General features: G+C 41.8%; 1 protein-coding gene and 1 long non-coding RNA gene across 3 annotated transcripts in view; one reads left to right on the forward strand and one right to left on the reverse strand.

Moving 5' to 3' along the window:
- The window catches only part of hpda (4-hydroxyphenylpyruvate dioxygenase a), a 19,710-nt gene extending 17,205 nt beyond the window's left edge, over window positions 1–2,505 (reverse strand). Inside the window, exons 1-3 of the mRNA XM_070440212.1 lie at window positions 2,423–2,505; window positions 1,982–2,008; window positions 1,670–1,732 (exon numbers count right to left, since the gene is read on the reverse strand). Coding sequence (XP_070296313.1) covers window positions 1,670–1,732; window positions 1,982–2,008; window positions 2,423–2,425 — 93 coding nt within the window. The 5' untranslated portion in view covers window positions 2,426–2,505. The remainder of the gene's footprint in view (window positions 1–1,669; window positions 1,733–1,981; window positions 2,009–2,422) is intronic.
- Window positions 2,506–12,842: 10,337 nt separating this feature from the next.
- Window positions 12,843–20,257, forward strand: part of LOC112073594 (uncharacterized) — a 51,586-nt gene continuing 44,171 nt past the window's right edge. The window contains exon 1 of one of the 2 annotated variants that reach the window (XR_011476601.1): window positions 12,843–13,056. This is a non-coding gene — a long non-coding RNA (uncharacterized lncRNA). The remainder of the gene's footprint in view (window positions 13,057–20,257) is intronic. The other variant, XR_002894573.2, reaches the window with a different exon arrangement.

Genomic DNA, 20,257 nt, shown 5'->3' on the forward strand with positions numbered 1-20,257 from the left:
ATTTATCATACATCACATTAATTTAATCCGCTCATACATCATAATTAATAACTCATACATCACTACATAACTCACTCATTACAACATATCATAACAGTTAATAACATAATAATCACATTAATACCATAATAACTACTTTCTTTCTCCTTAATAACTAACAACACATTAATAACCATACTACACATTAAATTACCCTAACTAACCATACATCAAAATTATAAACCCATAGCAAACACATTAATATACGCCATGCATAACACAGAACCCATGCATACACATTATAAACCCATACACAACATTAATACACCATAACCTAACCCATACATAACCACAAATCATAACCATTCAATACATAACACATTTAATAACCCATACATAACAATTTAACCTACACATAATCACATTATAACCCATACACTAACCATTTAATAACCCATACATAACCCAGTTAGATCATAACTATATCCTAATAACCATATATACCCATTACATACCCTTACTAACCCATACATACCATCATAACCCATACAACCCATACATTAACCCATACAACCAATTAATAACCCATACATAAACCCATACACGTAAACATACATACCATAAAACATACATAACACATAATAAACATTAATAACCAATAACATTCATAAACAGAAATATTGTTTTATTAAAGGTTTAATACGTTAGCACCCATCAAATGAAATTTACGAACATTTGGAACATCTGACTTACACAAGATGTCAACCCATGGTTGTTTTCAGATGTGTGTGTGTGTGTGTGTGTGTGTGTGTGTGTGTGTGTGTGTGTGTGTGTGTGTGTGTGTGTGTTTGCTCAACCCTGTATGTAGCATGTGACCCATATGCTTTCATAGTGCGGTTGAATGAACTTTTAGGCCTTTTGAAGTTGCTAACGTTTTGTTTACCCAGTAAACGCCCACCTGTTGCCCCTCTGGTTCCGCAAAGATTAAGTCAGCTATTACAGAAATGATATACCTCCAACCGTGTCATAGTTTTCAACAGGGTTGGGGGTCAATTCTAATTGAAGTCAGTCAATTCAGGGTGGAAAAAAACTGAAATTCCAATTCAATAATTGAAATAAAAGGCCATATATTTTCAATAACTTCTCAAAAACTGAAAAGGAGAAGCTGGGTTTTTTAAATGTATTAATCCATTTTTTTGAATTTTAAATTAAAATCACGCCCTGTATTGACTGATTTAATTATAAATGATCCAACCCTGGTTTTTACTACAGTAGTCCATTTGTCAGTTCAATATATGGCTATAAAAGGCGTGTAAGTTCAGGAACATTTTATGCTTTTTCAGAAAGATAGAAAGACATGTCTCCCGTTCTGGACTGTTACCTCAGTTTGTTTCACAGAGAGGAAGCCCAAGGTCAAATAGCATAAGATCAATGACCTGAGTTAGCCTCCCTTTAGAAAGCAAAGTCCATTCAGGATAATATGTTATCCTGCTGTGCATGTTGTCCAGCTCTCATCAGTGCTACCGTAATCACTCATTGTGAGGCTGAGAATGTAATATAACCAATACTAAGTTGTTACGCCATGTCAAAAAATAAATGATACAGCATATGATGACATGATCATGATGGATAACTTGTTAAGTCTCCATTTATCTTCAGTCTATTTTCGGGGAGGACTTTAAAGACTCACCTGTTTGGCATTGCCCACCCAGAAGGTCACATGGTGGAACTTTACAAATTTTCCCTTCTCGGGCTAAAAGGTAAAAAAGGAAACAAATATATATAATAATACTGTATCAAAAAAAGAGTATATTCACAAACTCCCCTCTCCATATGGACGGTTCGTCCGCTTGTTGGTCATGTCTCATTCAAACAGAAGTTGTAACCCAAGCAACCAGGGAACATGAATATTTCTCCTTATTTCATCATCAACTCAAAGATCCACCACTGAAGTGTTATGTAGAAATGCTGATGATGATGATGATGATGATGATGGACTTACCTTCTCCCCTTTATCTGTGTAGGTAGTCTGCAGAGAAATATGTAAAAACAATTATCTTTGATGCATGTTAACATGTTTCCCCCTAATATCAGAAACCTTTGATTGTGTTATTCCTTACATGTGTGGTATGTTACATGTGAGGTGTACGACAGCATCCCCAACGGCTGTGTGGGCCATGTGCACAGTTAAAGGATAGTATTCCAAATCAGAGTTCACACAATACAATACAATACAATACAGTACAATACACGTATGAATTAATAAACCCATCTACAGTCATGACACAACACGTCTGGAACCAAATGATACTACTGACTGCTGCTGGGTAATATACTACCTGAACAATTCTGTCAACTATTACACCGTTGTACAGTTGTAAAATGACCCATCCTCTCTGAAACCCCATGTACACCCATCACGGGAGGCAGCAGACTTACTCACCATGCTATGGTTCTGTCCGGGCAGCGATGACTGATCAAGAAGAGAGAAGGTTACAGGCTAGAGCGCTGGCTGTCCCCACACAGGCCTTAAGTAGTGGCCAGAGGACCCGTGGTGATTGGTCTTTTGGGGTCAACACCACCCCTGAGTCCGCCTCCAACCCTCTTTGCCTCCCTCACCTGACGAGCACAAGGGATCCAGAGGCCCCCGGTCACTGGCTGTCCCAATCGTCCAGTGTTTGCCAGGTGTTGTCATCATGTCTCCAGTACAATATCGAGCTCCTTCTAGAAGCCTCCTCTGCCTTAACAGGCAGGACCGTGTTCAGTCCTTGTAGGCTGCATTCTCAAGCACCATGAACCAGACTACTTCTCTAAGATTGGAAGCTGTGTGTAGTCGCCCGGGGACGAGGTCACACAGGTTGGCATCGCGCTGTAACAGTAGCCTGTTTTTTAATCTATGGTAGACAGTTGACAGGTTAGCCACAATGGACATCGTTGTTAGCTATTACCCCTTGTGACGCCTAAGAAGAAGAAGAAGAAGGGAAATGATATACAGTAGACCTACCGTACAGGAAATTTACTGAAAACTCCACTCAATATTCCAGTCTTAGCTTCTCTCCCCAGCTTTCATTTAATGCCCTTTAAACACACTCTCTTAGCTGGTGAATAGTGTAAAAAAAAGGGACATGATTGGACATCTCCAGGATCCATATTCACAAAATGTCTCAGTAGGAATTCTGATCTAGGATCAAATCCCCCCACATGTTCATTATGATCTTAGTTTAGCAATTACTCTGACTGAGACACTCTATAGCCCTGGTTTATACCTGGTGCTAATGTAACAGTTTTAACTTTAGACCGTTCCCTCGCCCCGACCCGGGCGCAAACCAGGGACCCTCTGCACACATCAACAACAGTCACCCACGAAGCATCGTTACCCATCGCTCCACAAAAGCCGCGGCCCTTGCAGAGTAAGGGGAACCACTACTTCAAGGTCTCAAAGCGAGTGACGTCACCGATTGAAACGCTATTAGCGCGTACCACCGCTAACTAGCTAGCCATTTCACATCGGTTACATTCACCCCCCTTTCGACCTCCTCCTTTTCCGCAGCGAGACACTCTATGGCCCCGTTTATACCTGGTGCTAACATGCGTCCTTTGTCCTCATCTCCTGATCCACATTCTAAGACAGGTGTAGACGATTAAAAAGACACATTACAATCAGATCTTCCTGACCACCTCTGAAGGTAGTCAAGAACGCATTGTGTCTGGATATTAATGAAGTGTAAACCGATCTGGATTGGTTAAACCTTTTAAATCATTATTATACCGGCCATCTAAAATCATTGACAGGTGGCACCATTGACATATGTCATCAGTAGTTGTCTTAAAATAAATACATTTATATTATTTTGAAAGAATATCTGTCAAATCATTTTCATACAGTAAGACACCGGCTAATCTGGTCACCATGCCGACACAGTGGATAGATAAGATATACATTTTAATACAATGTGTTGATGCGACAAACCTTGATCTGATCGTTTTGGTTTAGTTGGGGTGTTTTTGGTATTTTGTTTTCATGTGTGTATTTTTGTAATTGTTCTATAATTCAGTTGCCTGGCTACCCATACTCCTTTCTCCGGGCCAAACGCTACACCACGCCCACAGACGTTAGTTTCTTCTCACTAATGAGTCTGGATCTGAGTACCTTCTCGACCCTTCACCGAATTCAAACACATTCGGGGGCTCTCTGATTGGTCCCAGAAACCGATGTGTTGGGTCAGAAACAGAACACACGTGATTAAAACGGAGGTTTGAAAACGTGTCATTGGCTTTGATACTCTGATTGGTTAGAGACAATCGCCGATGACATTATTTTGTACAGTGCCCCTCATCACCTCAAACAACTTCAATGATGGCAGTCTCAGACTAAAGAATGTCGGGAACGACAGAGCAGTCTCAGACTAAAGAATGTCGGGAACGACAGAGCAGTCTCAGACTAAAGAATGTCGGGACGACAGAACACAGACAAGATGTCGTAGACTAAAGAATGTCGGGAACGACAGAGCAGTCTCAGACTAAAGATGTCGGGAACGACAGAGCAGTCTCAGACTAAAGAATGTCGGGAACGAAAGAGCAGTCTCAGACTAAAGAATGTCGGGAACGACAGAGCAGTGTCAGACTAAAGTATGTCGGGAACGACAGAGCAGTTCCAGACTAAAGAATATTCGGGAACGACAGAGCAGTCTCAGACTAAAGAATGTCGGGAACGACAGAGCAGTGGTCAGACTAAAGTATGTCGGGAACGACAGAGCAGTCTCAGACTAAAGATGTCGGGAATGACAGAGCAGTCTCAGACTAAAGAATGTCGGGAACGACAGAGCAGTCTCAGACTAAAAGTATGTCGGAACGACAGAGCAGTCTCAGACTAAAGAATGTCGGGAACGACAGAGCAGTCTCAGACTAAAGAATGTCGGGAAGACAGAGCAGTCTCAGACTAAAGAATGTCGGGAACGACAGAGCAGTCTAGACTAAAGAATGTCGGGAACGACAGAGCAGTCTCAGACTATACAAGTATGTCGGGAACGACAGAGCAGTCTCAGACTAAAGTATGTCGGGAACGACAGAGCAGCGGAAGAATTTAGTGTTGGTCGTCAGGCTAGTAATTCAGGGCTCATCTGTAAAAGAGACCTTGGTCTCAGAATGACTCCCTGGTAAAATATACTGAGGAAAAATGTAAATGCAACATGCAACAATTTCAAAGATTTAACTGAGTTACAGTTCCTATGAGTTAATCAGTGAATTGAAATAAATTCATTAGACCTGTCACACCCTGACCTTAGAGATCCTTTTTTATGTCTCTATTTAGGTTTGGTCAGGGCGTGAGTTGGGGTGGGCATTCTATGTTTTGTTCTGTGTGTTGTATTTCTATGTGTTTGGCCTGGTATGGTTCCCAATCAGAGGCAGCTGTCAATCGTTGTCTCTGATTGAGAACCATACTTAGGTAGCCTGTTCCCACCTGTGTTTGTGGATAGTTGTTTTCTGTTTAGTGTTGCTGCACCTTTCAGGACTGTTTCATTCACGCTCTTTGTTGTTTTTGATTACTTCAGTGTTCAGTTTATTTATATTAATAAAGATGGACACTCACCACGCTGCGTATTGGTCCGATCTTGACTACTCCTCATCCGACGAAGATCGTGACAAGACCCTAATCTATGGATTTCACATGATTTGGGAATACAGATATAACATCTGTTGGTCACAGATACCTCAAAAGAAAATGGGCCTCAGGATCTCGTCACAGCATTTTTGTGCATTCAAATTGCCAACGATAAAATTTAATTGTGTTAGTTGTCTGTAGCTTATGCCTGCCCATACCATAACCCCACCGCCACCATGGGGCACTCTGTTCACAACGTTGACATCAGCAAACCGCTCGCCCACACAACGCCATACACATGGTCTGCGGTTATGAGGCCGGTTGGACGTACTGCCAAATTCTCTATAACACGTTGAAGGCGGTTTATGGTAGAGAAATTAACATTAAATTCTTTGGCAATAGCTCTGGTGGACATTCCTGCAGTCAGCATACCAATTGGACGCTCCCTCAAAACTTGAGACATCTGTGGCATTGTGACAAAACTGCACATTTTAGAGTGGCCTTTTATTGTCCCCACCACAAGGTGCACCTGTGTAATGATCGTGCTGTTTAATCAGCTTCTTGATATGCCGCACCTGTCGGGTGGATGGATTATCTTGGCAAAGGACAAATTATTACAGGGATGTAAACCAATTTCAGCTCCAACACTTTCAGGACCAACAATTTCAGGACCAACACTTTACATGCTGCATTTATATTTTTTTAGTTTAGTGTAAATAAATAAATCCATAGTGATTGGAGCATATTGATCAGATCGCCAAACTCGCATGTTAGCGCAAGGTGTAAACAAGGCTTATTATTCATCATCTGATATAGAGGAACTCTGGCTTGAGAATTCTCCTTGAATGACCCAGCTCACCTCTAGATGGAGCTGTAGTTCCATCTTCACCCGTACCATCTGAGTGAACACAGAGAACCTTCTAGTCCTTTACAAATYGTCTATGGAGAAATCTAAAAGTATRTTTTGATTTCATAACTGTCTGTGTGACACGAAGAACATTTGTATGGGCTTTCATTTTCACTTTCTCTCAAACAGTGAAAAGGTGCCTCATAATGTTTATATGTTTACATATTCTCATTCCATTCCTTTACTTAGATTTGTGTGTATTAGGTAGCTGTTGTGAAATTGTTAGATTACATGTTAGATATTGCTGCACTGTCGGAACTAGAAGCACAAGCATTTCGCTACACTCGCAATAACATCTGCTAGCCATGTGTACGTGACCAATAACATGTGATTTGATTTGATAACAGGTTAGGCCAGAGTGATATTGTGTAACCATTTTTATGGGACACAATTCACTTTTAACACCCAATAAAGATAAATAGATCTCACTTCAAATTATCACTAAAAGGACTTCTACCCCGAAGGAAACAACAAAACAGAAAGACATACTACATGGCCATAAGTATGTGGACACCTGCTCATCGAACATTTCATTCCAAAATCATTGGCATTAATATGCAGTTGGTCCCCCCTTTGCTGCTATAATAGCAACCACTCTTCTGGGAAGGCTTACCAGTAAATGTTGGAACATTGCTGTGGGGACTCGCGTCAATTCAGCCACAAGAGCATTAGTGAGGTTTCGCACTGACGTTGAGCAATTAGACCTGGCTCGCAGTCGGCGTTCCAATTCATCCCAAAGGTGTTCGATGGGGTTGAGGTCAGAGCTCTGTGCAGGCCAGACAAGTTCTTCCACACTGATCGCGACAAACAATTTCTGTATGGACCTCGTTTTGTGTATTGTCATGCTGAAACAGGAACTTCCCCAAACTGTTAGTCAGAATCGTCTAGAATGTCCGTTTGATATATTTAAATAAGAATCAGAGGGCAAAATCCCTAACATACAGGTGACATATGACATGATTATGTGTGTGTGTGTGTGTGTGTGTGTGTGTGTGTGTTTGTGTGTGTGTGTGTGGTGTGTGTGTGTGTGTTGTGTGTGTGGTGTGGTGTGTGTGTGTGTGTTGTGTGTGGTGGTGTTGTGTGTGGTGTGTGTGTGGGACGTGTTTAACTATCTTGTGGGACCAGATGTCCCTACAAGAATAGTAAACAAAGTAAAAATTGACCAACTGGGGACATTTTGTTAGTCCCCACAAGGTCAAATGCTATTTCTAGGGGGTTTAGGGTTAAGGTTAGAATTAGGGTTAGGGTTAGAATTAAGTTAAATATTAAGGTTAGGAGTTAGGGTTAGTTGTAGGGTTAGGGTTAGGAGCTAGGGTTAGGTTTAGGGTTAGGATAAAGTTTAGGTTTTTGGGTTAGGGTTAGGGTTAGGGTTAGGGTTAAGGTTAGGGTTGCCTCTCATATTAAAAGGTCCAATTCATCTGATTTTATCTCACTAGCAAATATTTTTGGGGTAACAATTAAGTACCTTCCTGTGACTGTTTTAAATTAAAATGGTCAACAACAACAACAAAAAATAGCTTAATAGAAAATAGCAATTTCTCAAACAAGAATTTGTCTAGGACTTTCTGGGAGTGGTCTGAGTGGGGGAGGGGGAAACTGAAAACTAGCTGTTATTGGCAGAGAGGTTTGAAACTCTTTCTTATTGGTCTATTAAATAATTTACATCCCACCAACACAGGCTGAAATTTCAGGCCGTCTTTTCAAACAGCTTTTACACTAAAAGGGCTTTATCATAATTTTCACAATTTCACAGTATTATTTCAACCTCATYGTGTGAAAGTATACGAAACAAAAACATAGATACAAAATGCAACAATTTCAAAGATTTAACTGAGCTACAGTTCATATAAGAAAATCTGTAAATTGAACTAAATTCCTTAGGCCCTAATCTATGGATATTACATGACTGGAAATGGTCACATAACTTAAAGGTAGCGGCATGGATAAGAGAACCAGTCCATCTCTAGCCTGATGGGTGGAGGTGTTGGGCCAGTAACTGAAAGGTTGCTGGATCGAATCCCCGAGCTGACAAGGTAAAAACCTGCCATTCTGCCGCAGAGCAAGGCAGGTAACCCACTGTTCCCCGGATGGCAGTTAACCCACTGTTCCCCCGGATGGCAGTTAACCCACTGTTCCCCCGGATGGCAGTTAACCCNCGGATGGCAGTTAACCCACTGTTCCCCGGATGGCAGTTAACCCACTGTTCCCCGGATGGCAGTTAACCCACTGTTCCCCGGATGGCAGTTAACCCACTGTTCCCCGGATGCTGATGACGTGGATGTTGATGACGCCAGCCCTCCCTGACACATTTCAGTTGTACAACTGACTAGGTATCTCCATATCTGGTGAGACCACCATTTTGCCACATGCAGCGTGACACATCTCCTTCACATAGAGTTGATCAGGCTGTTGATTGTGGCCTGTGGAATGTTGTCCCACTCCTCTTCAATGCCTGTCCGAAGTTGCTGGATATTGGCAGGAACTGGAACACGCTGTCGTGCACGTRGTTCCAGAGCATCCCGAACATGCTCAACGGGTGACACGTCTGGAGAGTATGCAGGGCATGGAAGAACATTTTCAGCTTCCAGGAATTGTGTKCAGATCSTTGTGACATGGGGCCGTGCATTATCATGCTGAAACATGAGGTGATGGAGACAGATTAATGGCACGACAATGGGGCCTCAGGATCTCATCACGGTTTCTCTGTGCATTCAAATTGCCATCGGTAAAATGCAATTGTGTTTGTTGTCCGTAGCTTATGCCGACCCGTACCATAACCCCACCGCCACCATGGGGAACTCTGTACACAATGTTGACATCAGCAAGCGGCCATACGCGTGGTCAGTGGTTGTGAGGCCGGTTGGACGTACTGCCAAATTCTCTAAAACGATGTTGGAGGCAGCTTATGGTAGAGAAATGAACACTAAATTCTCTGACAATAGCTCTGGTGGACATTCCTGCAGTCAGCATGCTAACTGCACACTCCCTCAACACTTGAGACATCTGTGGCATTGTGTTGTGTGACAAAACTGCACATTTTAGAGTGGCCTTTTATTGTCCCCAGCGCCTCCAACACCCTACTCAGCAAATTGGATGCCATCTATCACAGTGCCATCCGTTTTGTCACCAAAGCCCCATATACTACCCACCACTGCGACCTGTATGCTCTCGTTGGCTGGCCCTCGCTTCATATTTGTCGCCAAACCCACTGGCTCCAGGTCATCTATAAGTCTTTGCAAGGTAAAGCTCTGCTTTATCTCAGCTCACTGGTCACCATAGCAGCACCCACCCGTAGCAAGCGCTCCAGCAGGTATATTTCACTGGTCACCCCCAAAGRCAATTTCTCCTTTGGCCGCCTTTCCTTCCAGTTCTCTGCTGCCTATGACTGGAACGAACTGCAAAAATCACTGAAGCTGGAGACTCATATCTCCCTCACAAGTATCAGCTGTCAGAGCAGCTCACAGATCACTGTACCTGTACATAGCCCATCTGTAAATAGCCCATCCAACTACCTCATCCCCATACTGTTATTTATTTTTGCTCCTTTGCACCCCAGTATCTCAACTTGCACATTCATCTTCTGCACATCTATCARTCCAGTGTTTAATTGCTATATTGTAATTATTTCACCACTATGGCCTATTTATTGCCTTACCTCCCTTATTCTACCTCTTCTGCAAACACTGCATATAGACTTTTTCTATTGTGTTATTGACTGTATGTTTATTCCATGTGTAACTCTGTTGTTGTTTGTGTCGAACTGCTTTGCTTTATCTTGGCCAGGTCGCAGTTGTAAATGAGAACTTGTTCTCAACTAGTCTACCTGGTTAAATAAAGGTGAAATAAAAATGAAAAAAGCATCTGTGTAATGATCATGCTGTTTAATCAGCTTCTTGATATACCACACCTGTCAGGTGGATGGATTATCTTGGCAAAGGAGAAATGCTCAGTAACAGAATATGTGCACAACATTTGAGAGAAACAAGATTTRTGTGCGAATGGAAAATGTCTGGGATCTTTTATTTCAGCTCATGGGACCAAAACTTTACATGTTGCGTTGTTATATCAGAAATMTACCTTTTTTGTCTGCATTGGGCCTTTAATGATCGATTTGTTGTAATTTCAGTCTCTTTCTGATGTTCCTGTTTTGTTGTCTCAGATTTTTATTTTAACAAGGCAAGTCAGTTCAGAACAAATTCTTATTTACAATGACGGCCTACCGGGGAACAGTGGGTTAACTGCCTCSTTCAGGGGCAGAAAAACAGATTTTTACCTTGTCGGCTCGGGGATTTGATCCAGCAACCTTGCAGTTACTGGGCCAACTGCTCTAACCACTAGGCTACCTGACCAGGAACTCAACAAAGACAGGTTTTGACTTATAAAACTTGAAATATCCTTTATCAAGTCACTAAGGGAGAGAGGGGAATGCAGAATGTTTACGTTCTGTCAGAACATGTTATTGTTAGACATCAGGTATCCCATGGAAAGGAGAAGGGCCACAGTCTYGTTTCAGTTGTTGGGCTGTATTTTGAAACATTTGCTACACCAGAAGTGAATGGTTATCTGTAGGAGGAATGCATATGGTGGAGTAAATTAAGGTTGGATATGAGCCAGGCGGCTTGGAATGTTACTGAGTAAGGGGAAAGGCAATCACATGGTTGCGGTCACTGATAAGGGTGGAGAGCTGTGGATTAGTGAGGAATGGGGGCCGAAGTCAGGTCACATGAAGGGAGAAGGAACAGTTTATTACCCACATCATTTAACTTCCTGCCTAGCAACAAATATGTCATGTTTAGAGAAAAGGAGGAGACTTCACCTAAAGGGGGGTATATATATATATATATACTTGTGCTGGTGCAAACATGTCTTTATCTGTTTCGCTGTCTGACCCATTGGGTGACTAAACTTGGTTTGAACTTTTCCTAGTTGTCCGGTAGTTTTTACTCTTGTTTATTTAGAACCTAACAACAATAAATTAAATTAGAAAATCTAAATGGGCTCTTTAGATAGGAGAGCCAAATGAACAGCTCTCCACCCTTATCAGTGACCGCAGCCATGCGATTGCCTTTCCCGTACTCAGTAACATTTCAAGCCCCTGGTGTCATGCCCATATGGGGACACAGTGGTACGTGCCCCCTCAGATGTCCTTAAAAAAAATATATATATAATAATGTTTCTCTGTAACAGAGCAATTTTATAAAGTTGGCTTTAGCTAGCCTAGATAGGTTTCCAATCTTCCAAAATCAAAACGACCTACCCAGGAGCCATTTCTGGCTATCAATCAAGGTAGAGTAGCTAGCTTGTCTAACTGTGTTAGCTGGCATGCCTGCTGGCAAGGTTGGTAGACTTTAGAAAAGCAAGCAATACCTAAATGTACTGAATAACACTCACATTCCTTTTAATATTCTAGGTAGATTTTAGCAGAGATGCAGAGAAGCATATTTAGTTTCTTTAAAAATAAAAATAAACAGTCTAGACTCTAGAGGATAAAGACAGCTCAACATGTATGCTTAAATATGCAACAACAAAAAAAGACATATTTATATATATATWTTTTTTTTACATAGAATTAAGCACAATGATTATGGCTCTAGATTGCAGGGGGYAAAAAAGKCGTTTCGGGAAAATTCTTTAACCTGTGCTTTGTGCTCCCGTAGACTTATGAGGCTCATGACGCACCCGGAGTTTACTATAGTCAGCTCAGATAAGAGCACGAACGTTTTTAGACGCAATAGATTTCAAATTGAGTCACGACCGCTTTAACAACGCTCCCAATGACGCGCCATAGCATGTGATCYGTTTGTGCCGCGCTGTGATTTTCTATTGGTCCCTCATTTCACTAGAATACCGCCCACAGGCACCGCCGCCTCTGATGCCGCGCGATTGCCAGCAACATTGAGGGAATTCGATTAATATGGCCACCGTGCCCGGGTAGACTTGTTTTGTACCAGGTGAAAGTTGAATGCATTCGTCTTGGGAATCGGGCTGCCTCCCGGGCGTGAGCCAGGTGCCCCGTTCAACGCCCACGGTGAAGTCTGCTCAAAACAAAAGTGATGTAATTAAGCACGCGGAGTAATTGTGTATTTTCACATGCAACAATTATTGCTTAATCTGCCTTCCCAATGACAAATAGTTAGAAAATTAAAACATATATTTTATGGAAAAGAGATGTATGTTTCTGGGCGATGCACCATGTTGACTCATGATCAAGTGGCGTAGATCACTGTTCCATTTTAGATCGGCACTCCTCCCTCACCACCGCTGTTGCCCGTTCATATTACGGACCATGTCCTAATCGAATCCACCCATTCTAGAGGCACCGATCTGTCTTGATTGGCTTTGGTGTGGGTGTGTGCACGCCATTGACGCGGCTACACAACCGCGCTTTTACCTGTCATAAACTTTCATTGGCTATTCCGCAGTTATTGGGTATGGATTCTCTATGACCATTGGTTCAAATGCATGCTTTACTTTCGCTGATTGGTCCAAACATAGGTCATCGCTCGTGAATGCGGAAGTCGTGTWGTCTACTGAGTCACCGTTGTATCAGCTGATTCTTTCTGAGTGAGTAGCTAACCCGATTGTATTTAAAAAAATAAACCAACATGTACATTTTTTAAATGGTGTGTATTATGTTGAACGGCTGCTGCGAGATATGCTGTTTATTACCAATATTTTTACATTTACCAGTGTGTTTAGCTAGACCAGTCCAGTAGACCTCGAGCCGCCTCCCCCTCCTAGCAGCCGGTGTGTTTGATGGGGTATCACTACTCTCACTAACGTTAACAGTTAGCTCGTCAACCTCGGCTAAGGAAAGCCAGCTCCTCGTTTTCACCATTTCCGTATTGTTGCACCTGTTTGGTTATCTACCTACATTAGTGAACTAGGTATTTAGCTGTCAAACGGTACTGTTTAGCGTGTTTTGTATAAGCTTTGTAGTACCAAGCTTCTCTGATCCTATCAAAGGGTGTGTTCGTAAATTGTCTCCAGTGTGTCAAGAGTGGGTTCTCTGGGTCGCTCGTTAATTCAGAGAGTTGTCAAAATGTTGTCTTCTTAAACTTCTTAAATTAAATTCAGACCATTTCGCCCTCGGATCGTTCAGAGCGCCTACTGGACGCTTTGGCGGAGGACTGGGGTTGATCTGAGCGTTGGCTGGCTGAAGTTGCCTAACTTGCTAGCTACTTTTATGATTATGATTTATTTTTGAACACCTTTATTTTATAAATGAGAACAGCAATGTATTTACCTATGTGAAAGAGGGCCAACCAACTTTCTGGTAGAGAATGCAGTGATGAGTACTAAAATTGTTGCCCATAATAAATCAAATCAAATTTTATTTGTCACATGCGCCGCAGAACATGCGCCGATGTGCGCTGTGATAAACTGCTTTTTAAATAAGTTTTAAATAAGTAGCCGCTGCGTTCATATAGATGTTGCCATAGTCTAGGACGAATGGGAAAATCTACGGAATAATCTGCTTTCTGTTTTGCGAAAAAGTTTAGATAATTATTTATGTCAGACACAAATGAGAGAACACCTGMCTCTGATCCTAGCAGAGCTGGTTAGGCTGTTTTTAATGTTGTCAAGAGCGTTGGTGACTGACTGTGTTGCTGGCAAATTTATTATAATAWTTTGCTGACAATGGTCATATTCAACGTTCGTAAATTCATCAGTTCTTTTGTGAATTTCTGAGTGTACCATTTTTTTAATGTTAAATTTTTTATTTCACCTTTATTTAACCAGGTAGGCCAGTTGAGAACAAGTTCTCATTTACAACTGCGACCTGACCAAGATAAAACAAAGCAGTGTGACAAAAACAACAACACAGAGTTACACATGGGATAAACCATAAATTACAAGGGAGTATAGCTACTTACGGGGTCTATTCATTCCGCCAATTCAGTTACAAAACGTTTATTGAATGAAACGGGGAGGGACCTACCCAATGGTCACAAATGTTTTTCGCCACTGAGCAAATTTCAGGTCTGCTAAGGGCAAACTTGAACGTTGTGAAAATTCTGTGCAACTTCTGTCGTGTGTTTACTGTGAACAGAGGCTGTGCCTACTTTAAGTTAGTTTTAACAGGATGCCACTGTGGCTATTTGATCATAAGTTACGCCTACCAGAGTAGCCTACCATCAAAAAKAAATGGAGAAAATACATCCCGTAACATTTGAACATGGAAATAGCTGTTCTATCGTTCAGCCAATGTTGTATTTAGTTTTTACATTTTATTTAACTAGGCAAGTCAGTTAAGAACAAATTCTTATTTTCAATGACAACCCTTTGTTCCTAGGCCAACTGCCTTGTTCAGGGGCAGAATGACAGATTTATTTTCCTTGTCAGCTCGGGGATTCGATCTAGCAACCTTTCGGTTACTGACCCAACACTCTAACCACTAGGCTACCTACCGCCTCTACACTCTAACCACTAGGCTCCCTGCCACCCCAATGTAGGCCTACATTCCATGAGACTTTTGAAAAAATCATGCAGGGCTTGACATTAGCTTGTTTATCCACTTGTCCTTCAGACAAGGATGTGACTTAAAATGTTTTGATGCAAGAAACCACTTTACGAAATAAAACGCATCATTATTCCCATACCATTTATTAGAGAGAATCTGACATATTATGCTACCCTGTGCTCATTGGCTACTTAGCTTATTCAATGGGTGTCTCCAAATACAACACTGCCCCTTTAAGACAAAAAAWATATATATTTTACCTGACTCACTTTTTAAAGATGTCTAGAAATGCACACGTTTTGTGGTCTTCCAGAAAGCAATCACTCCCCCATTGCTGACTACAAATGATCTATAACTGGGCTAATAACTCACTAACTAGCGAAGGATATAAACAAATGTACAGCTCTGATTGGTTATGGCGCACCGGTCTGTGTAGAGTATAGGCTGTCAATGCAATAGAATCCTACTCCGATGCYTTCCGCGTACAACAAAATCTCTTGCGTACTTACATAGTTTGTTTTGTCTCAATGTTTAATTTTAAGTTGCTAATATTGCGTTGATTCGATCACAATTGCCATAGTAAAGGGAAACGTTGATAGTGTTAACAGGGAAAAAGTCTATAAAGTTGAGTGAATTTCAATCTCCTGCTTCTCTGGCCATATTTCTTCTGCCAGCAGACCAATAGAAACTTTTGTTTTGCTCTGCTTCCATTTTGGTTCTTAAATGGTTGTCTGTAATGAACGCACCCCAGGTAACTTCCAAAGTAAAGGAAACATTTCAGTAAATGAGGGATACAAAGAATATTGAAAGCAAGTCCTTCTACACAGGTGTGGTTCTTGAGTTAATTAGGCAGTTAACATCCCATCATGCTTAGGGTCACGTATAGCTCGGGGATACCATGGCTATGCCCCCCATAAAGTGACAATGTCCCCATCCACAGGGTCACTGAATGAGTTTGATGAGCATGAAAACGATGTTAGCCATATGCCACGGCCGTCTCAGTCACCAGATCTCAAACCCAATTGAACACTTATGGGAGATTCTGGAGAGGCGCCTGAGACGGCGTTTTCCCACCACTGTCAACAAGACAACAAAATGATGGAAGAATGGTGTCACAGCCCTCCAATAGAGTTCCAGAACAGTTGTTGAATCTATTTCAAGGGGCATGTTCTGACTCGTGGTTGCCCAACGCCCTATGAAGACTACTTTATGTTGGCGGTTCCTTTATTTTGGCAGTTACCTATAGATGCTGGTGTCATACGTGCGAGTCGTGCCCACTGCTCCACCCCCCCCCCCATGTGTAGCCTCGGGCCTCTTTCCCTCGTGTGGTATACAACATACCTGCTGCGTTATGCGGGGCTTTATTGATGGCTCTGATCCTGTTACAGGTCACACTACTCTTTGAATAGCCCATAGACATGTTTTGAAGCTATTTTAAATAGAGGTCGACCGATTTATGATTTTTTAACACCGATACAGATTATTGGAGGACCAAAAACTCATAATGATTAATTGGCTGATTTCTTTTTATATATATTAAAAAATATATATATATATTAATATTTTTTTTAAAATATATATTTGTAATGATGTCAATTACAACAATACTGAATGAACACTTTTATTTTACCTTAATATAATACACCAATAAAATCAATTTAGTCTCAAATAAATAATGAAACATGTTCAATTTGGTTTAAATAATGCAAAAACAAAGTGTTGGAGAAGAAAGTAAAAGGGCAATATGTGCCATGTAAGAAAGCTAACGTTTAAGTTCCTTGCTCAGAACATATGAAAGCTGGTGGTTCAATATTCCCAGGTAAGAAGTTTTAGGTTGTAGTTATTATTAGGAATTATAGGACTATTTCTCTCTCCACCGTTTGTATTTCATTTACCTTTGACTATTGGATGTTCTTATAGGCATTATAGTATTGCCAGCCTTATCTCGGGAGTTGATCGGCTTGAAGTCATAAACAGCGCTGTGCTTCAAGCATTGCAAACGCAGTAAAGTGCTGTTTGAATGAATTCTTACGAGCCTGCTGCTGCCTACCACCGCTCAGTCAGACTGCTCTATCAAATATCAAATCATAGACTTAATTATAATATAATAAACACAGAAATACGAGCCTTTTGTCATTAACCTGTTTGGGATAGGGGGCAGTATTTTCACGTCTGGATGAAAAGCATGCACAAAGTAAACTGCCTGCTACTCAGGCCCAGAAGCTAGGATATCCATATAATTGGTAGATTTAGATAGAAAACACTCTAAAGTTTCTAAAACTGTTAAAATAATGTCTGTAATATGGTCAAATCCGGAAACTATCATTTCGAAAACAAAACTGTTACTCTTTCAGTGAAATACAGAACCGTTCCATATTTTATCAAACGAGTGGCATCAATAAGTCTAAATATTGCTGTTACATTGCACAACATTCAATGTTATGTCATAATTATGTAAAATTCTGGAAAATTAATTATGGTCTTTGTTAGCAAGAAATGGTCTTCACACAGTTCGCAACGAGCCAGGCGGCCCAAACTGCTGCATATACCCTGACTCTGCTTGCACAGAACGGAAGAGAAGTGACACAATTTCCCTAGTTAATATTGCCTGCTAACATGAATTTATTTGAACTAGATATACAGGTTTAATATACTTGTGTATTGATTTTAAGAAAGGCATTGATGTTTATGGTTAGGTACATTGGTGCAACGACAGTGCTTTTTTTCGTGAATTCGCCTGTTAAATCATCACCCGTTTGGCGAAGTAGGCTGTGATTCGATGATAAATTAACAGGCACCGCATTGATTATATGCAACGCAGGACAAACTAGATAAACTAGTAATATCACCAACCGTGTGTAGTTAACTAGTGATTATGTTAAGATAGTTTTTTTTATAAGATAAGTTTAATGCTAGCTAGCAACTTACCTTGGCTCCTTGCTGCACTCGCGTAACAGGGGGTCAGCCTGCCACACAGTCTCCTCATGGAGTGCAATGTAATCGGACATAATCGGCATCCAAAAATGCTGTTTACCGATTGTTATGGAAACTTGAAATCGGCCTTGCCGATGAATCGGTCAACCTCTAATTTTAAATCGCCTAGCCTAAAATGTTGAGAGAACGAAAATCAAATAGTAGCTAGCCACCCACCCACCCACCTCATGTCATGGCAACAGTCAAGAGAATGTCACGTGAACTCTAACGATCAGCTTGTGTGAATGTATGCGACTAAAGTGCAGCTTTAAATAATGTTATCAATAATATTGGCGTGGGAGACGAGAACTGTATAGGTTTAGTAATTGTTTCACTACTTGTATCACTGTGTTTTTGAATATTTCCCCCCACCACTCTGCCCACCGCTCTGCCCACCGCTCTGCCCACCGCTCTGCCCTCCGCTCTGCCCTCCGCTCTGCGCAGCCGCTTTGCCCTCGCGCTCTGCCCACCGCCTGGCCAGCCGCTCTGCCTCCACCGCTCTGCCCTCCGCTCTGCCACCGCTCTCCCTCCGCTCTGCCCACCGCTCTGCCCTCCGCTCTGCCCATCTGCCCGCTCTGCCCACCGCTCTGCCTCTCCGCTCTGCCCTACCGCTCTGCCCACCGCTCTGCCCTCCGCTCTGCCCACCGCTCTGCCCACCGCTCTGCCGCCTCCACCTCTGCCCACCGCTTCTGCGCCTCCGCTCTGCCTTCGACACACACATTTATTTGTTTGGGCTCTGAGAGATTCTATTCCTCCTTCCGGCCCATATCTCGTGCTGGACAGGACTTAACTAGCTACATAATTGCTCAAAAAACATTGCAATTTCTGGCTGTTATCAGTGCATGGTGAACTTTGACATGGGTGTTGATGTGTGATGACAGGGTGTGTGTGTGTGTGTGTGTGTGTGTGTGTGTGTGTGTGTGTGTGTGTGTGTGTGTGTGTGTGTGTGTGTGTGTGTGTGTGTGTGTGTGTGTGTGTGTGTGTGTGTGTGTGTGTGTGTGTGTGTGTGTGTGTGTGTGTGTGTGTGTGTGTGTGTGTTTGTTTGTGTGTGTGTGTGTGTGTGTGTGTGTGTGTGTGTGTGTGTGTGTGTGTGACTGGACTAAAGATAATGTTTATGTGAAATACTGTTGGTTGAGCTCCTTGAAGGACTGAGCATGATCCCAGAATAATATGGATAAAGAAGAAGTTACGGCTTATTTACAGATGCCTACTTCAGATTTAGAAGTGAAACTAACTTGTTATGCTTTCCTGTAAATGAAGAAGTGAAAATGTTAGTCTGACCCCTTTGGAACAGTTTTTAGTTACAGAAAGTATTTTCTAGGCCAGGGTAAATCCCACAACAGCAGAGAAGAATGTTTTGTCTCCATTCTGTGAAGTCCCTCCAATACTTGTTCCAGTGTAGCATACATTTCCAACTGATAATAATATATACATACATTTTTTATTCTTTTGTTACATTGTCTATGGCGGTACCAAAAATTGTTGCTACTGTTGTTTCAGATGGATTATGTGACCGATTTTATATATATATATATATATTTTTTTTATCAATGGATCGTTTTTGTAAGGCCACCAGTCCGCTCCGACTTTTCCGGGTGATTCACCACTGAAATGATTCTTTCAGAAAACTCCCTGTGGAAAATAAAACAAAACAAGTTTTGTGTAGATTTCTTGCGGTCAGGATGCTTGTTTGTATATGAAGATGCAGTAACCCAATCTTTCTTACTAATGTTGACAATATAGGCCCTGGGCTCCTTGTTTTTAGAGTAGGCCTAGGTTGCTAGGCAGGTTATTTCACTGGCATTTATAACCCTTTACAATCCAAAGCTAGTTGGTCTTTTTTTTTATATATAGATGTGGCCATTTATCTACTGACATTTAGTTAATTTATTTTTTGCAGTATAAGGATGGGAGAGTCAATGTTTTACTGCATTATAGGCTAGCAGGAGCCTATAGACTAGCAGGAGCCTATAGACTAGCAGGAGCCTATAGACTAGCAGGAGCCTATAGACTAGCAGGAGCCTATAGACTAGCAGGAGCCTATAGACTAGCAGGAGCCTATAGACTAGCAGGAGCCTGTAGTCTAGCAGGAGCCTATAGACTAGCAGGAGCCTATAGGCTAGCAGGAGCCTATAGGCTAGCAGGAGTCTATAGGCTAGCAGGAGCCTATAGACTAGCAGGAGCCTATAGGCTAGCAGGAGCCTATAGGCTAGCAGGAGCCTATAGGCTGTCTGTCCCATGAATAGATGTTTCATCAGGCCCTGTCTGGAGTACAGTGTAACATGACTCATCTGTTCTGAGCAGTAGTTGCTTTGGACTACACTGTAATATA

The sequence above is a fragment of the Salvelinus sp. IW2-2015 genome, unplaced genomic scaffold (genome assembly GCF_002910315.2).
Source record: "Salvelinus sp. IW2-2015 unplaced genomic scaffold, ASM291031v2 Un_scaffold2312, whole genome shotgun sequence".
Taxonomy (NCBI): Eukaryota; Metazoa; Chordata; class Actinopteri; order Salmoniformes; family Salmonidae; genus Salvelinus; species Salvelinus sp. IW2-2015.